This window comes from Micropterus dolomieu, linkage group LG02 (assembly GCF_021292245.1).
Source record: "Micropterus dolomieu isolate WLL.071019.BEF.003 ecotype Adirondacks linkage group LG02, ASM2129224v1, whole genome shotgun sequence".
In the NCBI taxonomy this organism is placed as follows: domain Eukaryota; kingdom Metazoa; phylum Chordata; class Actinopteri; order Centrarchiformes; family Centrarchidae; genus Micropterus; species Micropterus dolomieu.
The window spans coordinates 14672525-14686000 of record NC_060151.1 but is presented as its reverse complement, the minus strand read 5'-3'; the positions used below and the strand labels follow the sequence as shown (position 1 = coordinate 14686000).

At 41.0% G+C, this 13476-nt stretch overlaps 1 protein-coding gene across 1 annotated transcript; it reads right to left on the bottom strand.

Annotated features, from left to right (window-relative positions):
• Positions 1–850: 850 nt before the first annotated feature.
• On the bottom strand, positions 851–13025 carry LOC123958904 (protein MTSS 1-like). The gene is made up of 3 exons (XM_046032646.1): positions 12585–13025; positions 3018–3079; positions 851–1052 (listed from the first exon to the last, which is right to left on the bottom strand). Exons 1-3 carry the CDS (start codon positions 12654–12656, stop codon positions 851–853), a joined length of 336 nt encoding a protein of 111 aa, XP_045888602.1. The 5' UTR covers positions 12657–13025.
• Between the last annotated feature and the right edge of the window lie 451 nt (positions 13026–13476).

Below are 13476 nucleotides of genomic sequence, written 5' to 3'. Positions count from 1 at the left end.
GTTTAATAAAAAAAATGCTCTTGTCTGATAGAAAATACAACTGTTGTTTTTATTGAACCGTATTAATACGAAAATTTTCATCCAAAACTAAATTGCCTACATTAAACAACTGAATAGAACATGGCACAACTAGATACACAGGGGGATCACGTAACAAGCAACAAAGGCATTAAAGAAAAAGTCTTCGTACATTTTAACTGGTTTCAATTCTTCAGACTATACAATGCTTCAATATAATGTTTGATTTCTTTTGAAATGTTGTATTTGTGAATGTAGGCCTAATGTTTTTTTAAAAAAGATAAAGATGTTCAAATAGGCCTTTCTTTCATCAATCTTTTCATAAAAGAATGGAATCAGTCAGTTTCGTTATTGCAACCAATCCTGATACACATATTATATCAGTGAGTGCAGCAGTAACGTCAGATCCTATTTACAGTGGGAGGCCGCTGTATTTATACCCTACGTGGATTAGGGAGCTCGATTTGGCTGTTCTTCATGCCATTCTTCTACTTCAGTGCAAAAATATAATAACAGCAGATGGACAATGAATTCAGGGTTTACTTCACAACATGTCTTGTATTTGCTCACACCATTCAGTCAGAATATGATTCAATCCGTCACCTCCATCACTTGAACCAGGTGTGAGTTAATGGCATGGTGCTTATCATACAACAAAAAGTGGACTGACTTCTGTGAATGACACTACCAGCATCCGATGAGTAAAGCTTCTCGATTTGTGAGGTGAACGAATGACCGCAGAGTGCTTCAGCCGGCAATCTCAGAACCGGAGGCTGACAACAAACATCAGCAGCTAGCGTCTCACTCACCACAAGTCCAACAACGACTTCCATCATTTATTCAGCTTCGTCACCAAAAGTTTAATTTCTGCTGCAGCTTTTTGACACGTTACCACACAAAGACGGACAACAGTAAAACAGTGCATGCACACCAACACAGACAGACGTGTTTCAAGCCTACCTCGGCTGTTGGTTGCCAGGTCGGCCACCTTCTGAAAGGCATCGAGGAAGGCTGCTACTGCGACAACTGTCGTCCTGGGAGACACAACAGAGGAGGTTTTGGATAGGGAGGATATATCCTACAAAATAGTATTTTAAAATCAGCTTCTATGTTACAGAAAATGTGTTCAGATTGTGGTTTTGGGTCCGCTAATTTGTTTTTTCTGTCCTACCATATGTTTCTTGTTATCACATCCTATTTTAATATCTGACTGAGCAAACTTGAACAAATGAGTTAATTTTCTGTCTACCTTGAGGTCTATATTTGAAATCGCTGCAATTTGACTTTTTATGTCGCAGTGAACTAAAAATCACAGTATGTGCCTTACGTTATAGCAGATGATTGGCTATAGAGGAAGGTACATGCAGTTTGTAAAGAGCAGGATAAATAAAACATGCAAAAGCAATAGTACGGCCGTTTAATCCCAGATACAGAAGCGGTGCCTAAAATGCCATGACACCTCATGGCGTGGCGAGGAAGAGAAGGCGGGACGCAGTCAAAGTGTTTGTAATAAGATTTGACCTCTGGTGACCTCTGGTCCAGTGCAGAATCTCTCTAGGCTGCTGCTGATCCATTTCACTGATAATGACTTTACGGTGGCATCATTAATCTCTGCCAGCCTCGGAAGGTTAATTGAGTTGTGTGTGTGTGTGTGTGTGTGTGTGTGTGTGTGTGTGTGTGTGTGTGTGTGTGTGTGTGTGTGTGTGTGTGTGTGTGTGAAAGTTTGTGGTTGGTTAATAGCTGCAGGGAGGTGAGTGTGTGTGCGAGCAAGTATGGAGGTATTCTTCATGATGAATGAATGTTTTAGTATAGGTTTGCAACTTGTATGTGCACATTTCTCTCTCTGTGTGTGTGTGTGTGTGTGTGTGTGTGTGTGTGTGTGTGTGTGTGTGTGTGTGTGTGTGTGTGTGTGTGTGTGTGTGTGTGGGGCCAGTAAATCAGAGAGTCTGGAAAAAGGGCGACAGAACAGGAGAGGTGAGCTTGACATTTAAACACTTAATGAAACAGACTCATTGGATTTTCATGAGCTCAGGTTGTACAGACTCTCATCATGTGTGTATTTGTGTGTACCACCTGTGCACAAAGTTCCCTTTTAGCGTTTTGCCTATTGGGACGGCCAACAAGTAATAACATCAGTTTAACGTCAGTGGGGAAAATGAAAGAGCGTCCGTTTTAATATCCTGCAGAAAAACATGAACCTATCATCTGAAACATCCCCTGCAGGTTTCTAAAGAGTTGTTTTGAACCCTAGAATAAATTGTTGCATTGCAATTAATAGTGCAACAGAGCAATTGTTAATGTTATTATTATTCCCATCTGTGCATTTCCTGCTATGAAAGATGTCAAAATGTCTGCTGCAAGAAAGGTCTATGAATCTGATTCATCTGTGTGGCCAGCGAGGCTGTCAGGATTCAGGTTAGCAATATTTATTCAGAGAGTAAAAACAAGTAAAGTGAAAGATGGACAGACTTTCTGACCAGGAGAGACATTTTGTTGGCTTCCAAATAGTTGCATAGCAGATGGAGCTGAGGATCAAAAACTGAATTTTTAAACATAAGATTTGTATGTTGCTTCCCTTTTGTCTTTGTATTAGGCTGTTATAATGTGTGTGATGATCAGGTCTATGATTGTACATGAAGTTACACATGTAGGATGAATAATATGTCTGGTGGCAGAGGGTGATTTACACACTGCAGTTTGAGAAAGCACAAGTAAATATAGGGACACTAAAAATTGATGAATGTTTCAAAACTAAAATAACAATGATTTATTTATTTTATTTTCATTGTGTGATTTCAGGATTATTGGAGAGATTACCCCTTTCTGTTTTTGGCTCATTTCTTTCTAATCTGTTTTGTTGTTTGTAAATATATTTCTTTTTCTGTTTTACCCATATAAAGTGTTATTTTAAATGCAAGGCATGTGCTGTCAAAGTGGTTTCTTCCTTTGCTTGTTTTGTCTGTTACTTGCATTCGATTTCTGGCATTAGGCTTAGTTACCTGAGCTGTGATTGTAGTTTGCTGGCCTTGCTGATGAAGTCATCCCAGACAGGGTAACTGCCCTGAGGAGAAAAAACAAACAAAATCAGATTTTTTATTTATTAATATCAAAAACAACCTTTTCCTTCATAGCTGCAACTTGAAATCACACACAGAGATTTAGGAGTAAACAATCTTATTGTGTTGCTATAATTATAAACTTTTTTGTGACCTAGAATACTCAGTCAGTAGTAAGGTCAGTATCGTGCTGATAAAGATCCACTTTATCAGGTCAGAGTGTGTCCGTTATGGGGCCTTAAGGTCCGACACTTTTAAAAAACAAACACCACAGGTATTAGACTGCCGATATCGCCATCATGCTATCATTTGCTCGCAGTAAGTCTTTCCTGAACAGTTACTCAAACGTGCACAGGGTTTGGGTTTTTATTTCCCTTCATATTACCCGGCCTCAAATATATACGTATTCAACTATAAAAACACCCAAAGCAAATTCCTCCCCATTAAAAGTTCAGCCACACATCCTCGGGCTCAACCAAAACACATAAATCCTGAGCATCAGGAGGAGCCGTGAGCCAACAGACAACAAGGAGACAGATCGATACTGCCGATCCATACGCCCCACCCAGCCCATCCAGAGGAAGCCAGACAAGCACCCCCCTAGGCATGCAAATACAGTTTGGGTCCCCGGACTGGATTTAATATGGAGACAGATACAAAGACTGAGAAGCCAAACGCTGCAGTGCGGTATTACTGGATGTGTGTTCAGAAAGTAGGCTGCATGGAGGGAAACACTGAGTTACTGCAGCCAAAGACAGAAGAAACTGGGGTACGCTTCCCGTCAGCAGGAGTCCCCTGATGTTTCAGGGTGGGTGGGGCTTTTCTAGTGCAGAGAAACATCTGAGGCCTCTTGACTCCCTTTTATATAGTATTAAGTAAACAGGGGAAGGACAGTAAAACTTCACAATTTAACACAGCACAATTAGGGGGTGTGACGAGAGCTCGAGCCAAACTGAAGCCCAAACTTGCTCCGTTTGGGACTGCGAGCTGCACTTTATCAGAGTTAACATCTGTGTGGATTTGTAGCCTGATCAGAAGTGTAGTCGGTCAGTTTCATTTTCACATAAAAAATGTTATGAATTCTCATTGAATCATGACGTTATTCTCGTAATATTACGACAATTTTTCTCAACATTTCAGAGAACACATATGTGGGAGCGATTCTGAATGTGCAGAAAGTTTTACACATGAGCAGAAAACCTGCTGAGACACAGGAGCTATTAAAGTCCAGGACTTTATAACAAAATTAAAATGAATTAATTTATCATTGCGGTGAAAAGGTGCCACATGCACATTTAAAGAGGTTACTTTTACAAACGAAAGACACAAAAGAGGAGAGAAAACCAATGTAATATAATGGTTTGTCAATACACAAGAGACAGCTGCACTTTTCAGTCATCCATCTCAAGTGTGTCTGACAGAACGGTTACAATTGGAGTCACGTCTCAAGTCTCTGGGGTGTTATGTTGTACAGATGTGTGTGTTAAGGACAGGCTCTGATTTTGTCAAGTGTATTTAATATAGTTCTCACATGCAATTTGTACACTGTGGGAGTTATTGGTTGTTCATCGTAATCGTATTTCCTCGTAATCATTCCTTTTGTCCATACCGAGCAGTGTCAGTGGTACAGAACATGGATTTAGCCTCTATCACTTTAAAGTTCAGCGTACAAGATAATATGAGGCTTCAGCAGATCTGTACAATTTCACAAATCAGTGTTTCCCCAGACAGACAAAAAAGTGGCAATAAATGTGCATGTGACCACTAGGACTCGTATACATGCCTGATTTAGGTAACTCAGACGGCTGAATCATCTCATCAGCTTTAGCTAAACATTTAAAGCGGCATCTTTGCGCAGAACGAGGACAGTGGATTTCAGCAGCGACCACTGACTCACTCAACATGCACGTCATACGAGTACTGTACTGCATAGTTCTGTGACTCCTCTATGGCAGCTTATCACTGGAACTTAATGCAGGGCCTCATTTCAGCCTCTGTCTGAAACCTGCTGTAGAGGCTCCTGTGTCTTTAAGCCCCCCCGCCTAAAAAAAGCCAACTGTCTACTCAGTTCAGCTCCAACAAAATGTAGCAAAATAAATTTTATAGCGGAAAAGGCTGTGCCTTGAACACACATGTGCACTGCATTTTCCTGGGTAAAACCTCTGACACGCCCACCAAACAGGAGAAAGCCAATCAATCAGAAAAAAGTGCTAAACGTTTTAAGATTAAACTCGCCACATGTTGACAGGAGCATGGGGCTGTGCATTCCTTTGTGGGCGTGGCCGGCCTGCTGTGCCTGGAGCAAATGACCATATATGAAAATCCTGCTCGGTATGATGTCATACTGAGCTGGTAGAAAAAAATGTTGAACAGAAAAGGTGGAAATCTGAGGTTTTGGCTCACAGAGATTTCTTTTCAATACTTGTACCTCATTATTTGTTTAACATGAACATCTGACATTGAAACATTATAGATATGCCATAAAATATGGAAAAGCATAAAAAGTTCCCCTCTGAGACAAGACTTGCAAAACATTTCCACCCTCCTGCAGAAAGCTGTCAGACGCGGGCGTTTCCTTTTGTCAGCGTCATCGTCGTTGCTCTCTTAGCAGCCCAGCTGAGCTGAGCGTGTTCGGCCTTGTTCTGTTTTGTGAGAGCGATGCCCAGCGTCACCGGGCTGGCTGCCATTGCTATGGTAACGCTGCAGCTGCAGAGGGGCTTCAGACAGAGAAGGATTTGTGGGGAGGGGAGAGTCACACGTGCATTCATCCACACCCAAAACACACACACATTTTTTTTCCTGTGCCACACATTTTGTTTCTTTGTTTCTCTCTTTCATATTCAACATGCATATATTTTGTTCTCTCTCTCTCTCTCATGCACTCTCATTTCATCATCCTGCTCTTTATTACTCATTCATCACTTCCTCTCTATTACACTGTATATATATATATATACCCACATCTCATTACATCCCCTCTCCCCTCTCTCTCCCCTCGCTCTCTCGGACACACAGCGAGGCGAGGGCAGGGCCGCTGCATCAATCAGTCATTGAGGACATAAATTGTCACCGTGGCAACAACCGGAGGCAGCAGGAGCCTGCAGGTCCTTCAGGAATCCTCTGCTCTGTTTGTTCGGCTCTGAGAGCGACAGCACGGGCTTAAAACCATGAAATCTGTTCGTTTCTTCTTTATCACTGAGGATAATAACACAAATCTGGTTCATGAAACTTCAGCACGACCATGTTTTTCTGTGACTGAGTATTTGCAGAAGTCCAAATTTCATTTTCTTTTGTGAAGCTTTTCATAAAGAAGAGCATCTATATTCTCTCTAAAAAAGGTCCCCAAAGCACCTTAATAATCACTGTGACCTTGGTTAAAACTCAGTGAGACACAATTTAGCATGTGTTCAGAGAACGTGGGCCAGCAGATGAATCCTTTTAAAAGGAATAGTTTGACATTTTAGGAACTTTGCACAAAAACTCAAGTGTAAAAACGTCAAGTTGTGGTTGTACGGTGGGTTTTTGTGCCAGACTATTGGTGGCAGTTGCCAGGAAACCAGATCTGACTCCAGAAAGTTTTGATGCTCACAGCCAACAAATAAGATGCCCCATAAAACAGCCGATTGTTGTTTTTAAATCTCTGTTTTTGTACAGATTTAACAAACAAGATATAACGTCTTTCATTAGTGAGCTTTAGAGGTGCTGCTAGGCGAATTCTGTTACCTTTGTACAGAGCCAGACTAGCCGTTTCCCCCTGTTTCCAGTCCTAATGTTAAGCTAACCAGCTGCTGGCTGTAGTTTCATACACATACGTGTACAGACATGAGACTGATATTTCGGTCTTCTCATGTTTCCAAAAATATTGAGCTACTCCTTTAAAGTTTGCTGGCCTTTGCATTTCATTTAGCAGTTAGGAAACAACAAGTTAATGCATTATATTACCTGTAGATCAAGCTGTGCCACTCAACCTTAAAGAACCAGAAAGAGGGCCTTTGTTGGGTTTGAGAATCTATAAATTTTAAATGCAGTGTTTCCCCTACGATTGTTTTGAGGGCCAACTGAACAACCTCCTTCTAGGCGCAGCGTCTATGACCACCACCACGTATGCCCGCTCTGGGAAATTAGTACATCTGGGGGATCGACCACCCTCCCTGAAAAACACTCCTAGTGGAAAAACTAAAATGATAAATCAATTTCCATGAAAATTTCAGTTTGGATCCATTTCACAAAACTATTGATGTGTGAGTAAATATTTGTTATAGTAGAGCCCTAGAATATTTTGGCAAAAATACAAAAACTTTTGCTGAACCCAACAGAGTGTAACTCTAGAAATGTGTGGATTATTAGTATCATACACACAACAGTAGCTTTCACCTCCTAGAACCAGAAATACAGCACCTGACGCCAGATAGGAAACACGTCAGAGCTACAACAGAGACCAGAGCAGACGTCAGCAGAAGAGTCAATGCCAATAAAAAGGCCTACAACAGAAAAAAAACGAAACAAAGTGACCCATTTGGCCCGAAGTACCAAAGCAGCTCTGGCTGTGATGTTTCCATGACAATCTCCAATCTGATACACAGCAGCCCCCCTCCCAAGAAAAGAGACCAGGATTATTTTAGCTCAGAGGTGATTAAGACGACAGCTCAGTCCAAGATAAATGGTGATTAGCATTCAGTAACCTCAAAACCACACACACACACACACACACACACAGTCTCAGCACTTGAACGCTGTTTGTTTGGTAGCAGTAACAGGGTTAAGTTAGCATCAGCTGTTTTCACAGATGTTCAATACAGATCAGAGAACGTTTAGATTTATTTTGATGGGTTTAATGTTTACAGCGCTGCGATACATTACAATAACCTGTGCTTCCTGTATATTGTCTGACTCCCGCAGGAAGAACTGGAAGTCTCTCATTGTTACTGGAACTCATTGTTAGCTGGGATGTTGCTAATTTCAAACTAGAGTTGAGACATTTGTATTTAAAAAAATATATATATATAATTTATAATCTATCTATTTATTAAATTCAACATGCATTGCAATGATTCAAGTTACAGAGATATTAATTTCACCAATTCATCCATCTATTAGTCTTTGCAGGGGGTTACAATATGGTTGAGTCTCCTTGCTCTCACCAATCCTCCATTTAAACCACAGGCAGACATTTTAACCGCTGAACAAGCTCTGATAAACCCCCTGTAGACCGCCTGCTCAGCACCAAACAGCAGAAAGGCACAGTTGGAGACCAGCTGCAGAGAGTGGAGCATTTAGCAGTTTAATTCCTCAGGAGCTGGTGGAGACCAAACCACAGGAGAGCGGGTCCTGGACTTTACATCAGGTGCTGGAAAGTAGAGAATAGTTTCCTAAAATAATTAAACTATTAGTCTAATCAGAACAGAGGTTAGTCTTCCTATGGTCCAATCACACTTACTGTCCAATATCACTTACTGTACTTTTTAACATTGTAAAGACACTAATGTGAGCATGTTCCAAATCCACAGCAGTGAACCTTTTGTTCAGCGTCTATTCAACAACACTTTAAAAAAAGACAGTTTATAGGCAGATGTGAAGCTCACAGCAGAAGAGGATGAGCCAGTTTCTCCTCCAGGGAAAAACATGCCGATTGGTTCCACTTAAACGGATCAACAGTAATGTGTCTGCTTCAATTTAACCAGCACAATGATGTGTGGATGATGAACTGCACACAGCCAGACGCACTCACTTTAACAGATGAACACATATGGATACACAACACACTGAGCGTAGGTGTAGCCGACCTGCAAAGAGGAAACGTATGTGGTGGTAAGGAATTGATTGGGGGGGAGGGGGGGTCTCATGTCTCATCCGAGTGCAGTTACATCAGGCCCTTAACGAAAAGGGCTGCTGGACTACAAGGATTTAATATCAAAGTGCTTTCAACAGCAACACTAGAAGTCGTTGTAAAGTAATGTATTCTGTTGTTTTGAGCATCTCTACAAAGTCTACTGAAAAAAGATTAAGGTAATTTTATTTTTTTTGGTTATAATAAGCTTGTTTTGTGGGCTTTTCCAAGTAAAATACTTTTATGTTGCATGGCTTAAATTACAAAAATTTATTGTATTGATTATTGATGATTCTCTTCATTAACCGCTTCGGCCGTTAACGTGTGACAATAGTGAAACTTTCCACGGTCACAATCTCCCAGAGCGCTAGTTGACGCCGTTAAAATGCTAGTTTCGCCCAAACAACAGTGCAAAACCCCAGAATATTAAATTTCCTATCACAGAGACTGAGAAAACCAGCTAACTGAAACGTTTGAGAACTCTGAACCGGTAGTAATTGAATAATCAACTAACCTTTTCAGCTCTATACTTTATGCTGAGTCACATCACACAAGAAGCACTAATGTATGTCCAAAGACATTAAACTTTCTCTTAAATTACAGTAAATTTAATTATTTACTCACACATTTACAGTGGTGACAACCAGCTCTGATTTGATTTAACTTGTGGCCTCAAATTTCCCTTTTCTACTGCAGGAATGTGATGCAACATAGCATGAAGCCGCTGTCATGATGAAACAAAAATTCTTCCAGGGGCAGAGCTGTCGATAATGATTGGTCGAGCAGATGTGTTGTCATATTACAACAAAGATGACCGTAATAAATAGGGATCAAACTAGAAATCTAGCACATGGTTTGAAACGTTCCTAGCCAGCTTGTGTCGGTCCCAGCAGGCCCCTAAATTCTCCATCAACGTATAAAATTGGATCCTACGTTTCCATAAACAGGAAAGAAAAATCAATAACTATATCAGCAGCACTTAATTTGTTGTCTTTCCCCTCAATCACTTATTTTGCTTCCCTACCAATAAAAAGCAGTAGAAGGTCTAGCTTTTGCACCGTGATTGGCATATATCCAAAATGTTCCGGTTTGTAAAATAAACTGGGAAAACAAGAAACAACCAAGTACCAAAGGCTTACAGGTTCTGAGAAAGCCCCGTGTTGCGAGATGTTAAGTTCCTGCAGTGGGAAAGGGAGCTTAATTTTAGTTTCACATCTCATCTCTAAATGCCAAGAGGATAAAAAAAAAAAAACAACAACTAACAACTTTATTATTCACAGACAAGCAGGCTTCTCAGCGTTCTCATTGTTTTCATTTTAGACAGACAAAACGTGTGCGTGTAAAAGACCATTAGAAGCAGCAGAGTCGGGTCTCCTCCACAGTGACACAGTAAAATCTCTCTCCGCCCACACATGTTTATGCTAAGAGGGAAAAAGAGAGTCTGGCTCTCTGCGAGTCACACGTATGAATCAGGCAGACTGCAGTGAGGTGCATTTTATTAAATTAATTTAATTGAGGTTAATACACAATAGTAAATAAAGTAGCTACATTTAGCTTGTTCTTGATCTTTTCAAATGGTCGTCATTTTATCCCCTTTGTGGACTGAAACATACATTTATGAATAAAATATTAAACACAAGTCAATTCTGTTCAGACTCATGACGCAGCATCACTCACAGCTTAAATCTGCAGCGGCCATGTTGGTGAATACAACAGGTAGGCTAGGTGTGAAACATGCATATTTAGAGAAAGTGTGACAGCAACTGATTAATTTTGGTATCAACATGCATCACCAAGAAAACAAGCTTATAAACATGTTTCGGCGTTTTTCACCTTGCAAGAAAAATAAATACAAAACAGATGCATGAGAGATTAAGACTCACTTGAAAGGGGGGAAAAGGAAAATGGCAACGGGAGGGACACAAAGGAGAATGAATAAGAAGAAAGGAGTGCAAAATGAAAGGGAAAGATAAGGGACAGAACCGTAACATGGATGCTGAAAAGAAAAAACAGTGATGGAGAGGGGGGAAAGGAGGCAGAGAAGAAAGACTAGAGAGGAGAAGAGGAAGCAAATAAGAAGAGGAGGAGAGGATAAGATGGAGAAGAAGTGGGACAAGAAAGAAGAAGGAAAAGGTGCAGGAGGACTGGAAGATGGCATGAGGCAGAGGAAGCAGTGGAGGGAAAGGGAGCAAGTGTATACTGTATGAATAAATGGACGACAGAAGGAGCAAGAAGAGGAGGCTCAGTGAAAAAGCAGGAGGATGAAGTAAGATAGGGAAGAAGCAGGAAGAAGAGAAGGGACATAACAAGGACGAGGCGAAGAGGGTGTGGCAGATTTCCTCTCTTTGTGAACCACTTCACCTGTTAGAAACCACCTGTCTGTTATTACGTCACCACGGAAACCTATTGTTACCTGTGAGGACACCGCAGGCCAGCCCTGATATTAAAACATTCACCGTGACCACCTGCACATGAACTCAACACAACGACAGTCTCAACATTCAGACCTTTTGTCCCCAAATGTGGAGTGAGTCGCCACAGTGTGACCGCGAAAACAGGTTTGCCCCCACACAACGTCACCGACATCTCACACATACACACACACGCAATAACTGTAGGCTACAACTAAGCCATAAATATTTACATGCATACAAACACAAAAGAGGCACAGAAGGTACTGTTCACTCTCTCATCAGATATATTCAACTGATGATGTGAATTGGTGATTTTCAAACAAATCACTAATAACAGAGTGTCACTCTTCGTGTCACTTAGGATTACAATTACTGATTATTTTCATTATGAACTCAATAAACCTTCCAGTTATCTCCTCAAGTAGTCAGTTAATGGTGCAAGTGGCATCTTGTTATGTTTGTCCAACTGTCCAAAACCCCAAATTAGTCACTTTACTCTCATATAAGACAAAAATAAAAAGCAGCAAATCCTCACATTTTATAAGAAGCAAACAAGGGAATGTTTTCTGTTGATCAAATCATCAGCTCTAATGTCATTTACAGGCCTGAAAATCAAAACGGTTTGCTTTGATAGAGCATGAAGAGTTCTGTTGTATTTGACTGAGTAATGATTTATTTGTGCACAAGTTCCTCTTCTTTTGTTTAGAGATCAGCAAGTGTTTTCTCTCAGATCTGAATCAGAAATCAGTCATAAGAGAGAGAGAGAGAGAGAGAGAGAGAGAGAGAGAGAGAGAGAGAGAGAGAGAGAGAGAGAGAGAGAGAGAGAGAGAGAGAGAGAGAGAGAGAGAACTGTATTTAACTGTGATCTCCTGTGATATCACTGAAGCCCTGTCTGTCACTGTCCATCATCAGGAGCCTGTAGCTGTGTTTGGTTTCCAGGATGAAGCTGGATTTAAATGCTATGGTCTTTTTTCGCTTTTTTTTTTTTGGAGAAAACTGAAAATGAAGGCAACAGAGCCTGAACACACCCACTTTACTCCACCTACCTCCCCCCTCTCCTCCCCTCCTGGACAATTAGCAAATTAATGATGCCGGAAAATCTCCAATAAAGCGACAGACAGAATAAAAATGTCTGCATTTCCTGGCTTGATGCAACAGGATCTACAGCAGGATCTTTCCCCAGGCGCCCTGCCCTGAATATTTCACGTGTGTAACATTGATTGCAATCACAAATCAGATGACATAATAACAAATGATCCTTCATGTTACCTTCATGTCTCCTATGACAGTCTGGAAAAGCCCCCCCAGCGCGCTGCACTCCCTCTCCATCACTGTCTCCATCTTCAGCGGTGTGAACGGAAATTACAAACACTCTCACTCGGAGCTTCTGTAGTCCATAAATGAAGAGGCAGGAAACAAATGAATTCAAGAGGGGAAAGCGGCTCGGTGTCGGTAAAAACGCTCAGACTCGCGCTGCAGGGTTTTCCCGTCTGAAGGAGACCAGGACGCGGACAGAAGCAGCAGCAGAGCCGGCGGTTAGTTTCCACCCAGCGCAGATAAATCCCATGTCTGCAGGAGGAGACGCATGTTGGAGCAGAGAGAAAACTGACAGACGGAAACAGCACGACGCCGCCGGAGAGGCTCAACTTTACACAGTGAGCCGCTCCACTGCCTCTACTGAAGGAGACGCGGCCCGGGAGCGCGCCTTCAGGGACACGAACGCGCGTCCGCTCGGCCCCGCCTTCAGGATATGGAAGCTTTTTGTTAATGGACTGAGAGGCTGAGACAAGGAATAACACCAGGGGAAATAAAATAATTGTTATGGACAGAGACAAATAAAGACACGTCAAAAACACAAAAGTCTTAAAATGAAATGTAAAAATGTAAGATAGAAAAATAAAATATGGTAAGATTAGGAATCTACAAGATAAGTCATGAAAATAAAATAAAGGAGTGAAAAAAATCTACCATCTATACTAAATTAAATTATGCTCATAGATGTCTTAAAGTAAATAGAATGTCATCAAATAACGGGAGGTTTAATGTAAAAATAGAAAGAAACAGAAAATAGGATAATGAAAAACGATATTTGAGGTAATCATTTACAAAATTATTTAACTGACTTTCAACAATATTTTAAAAGCATCTAATGACAAACTCA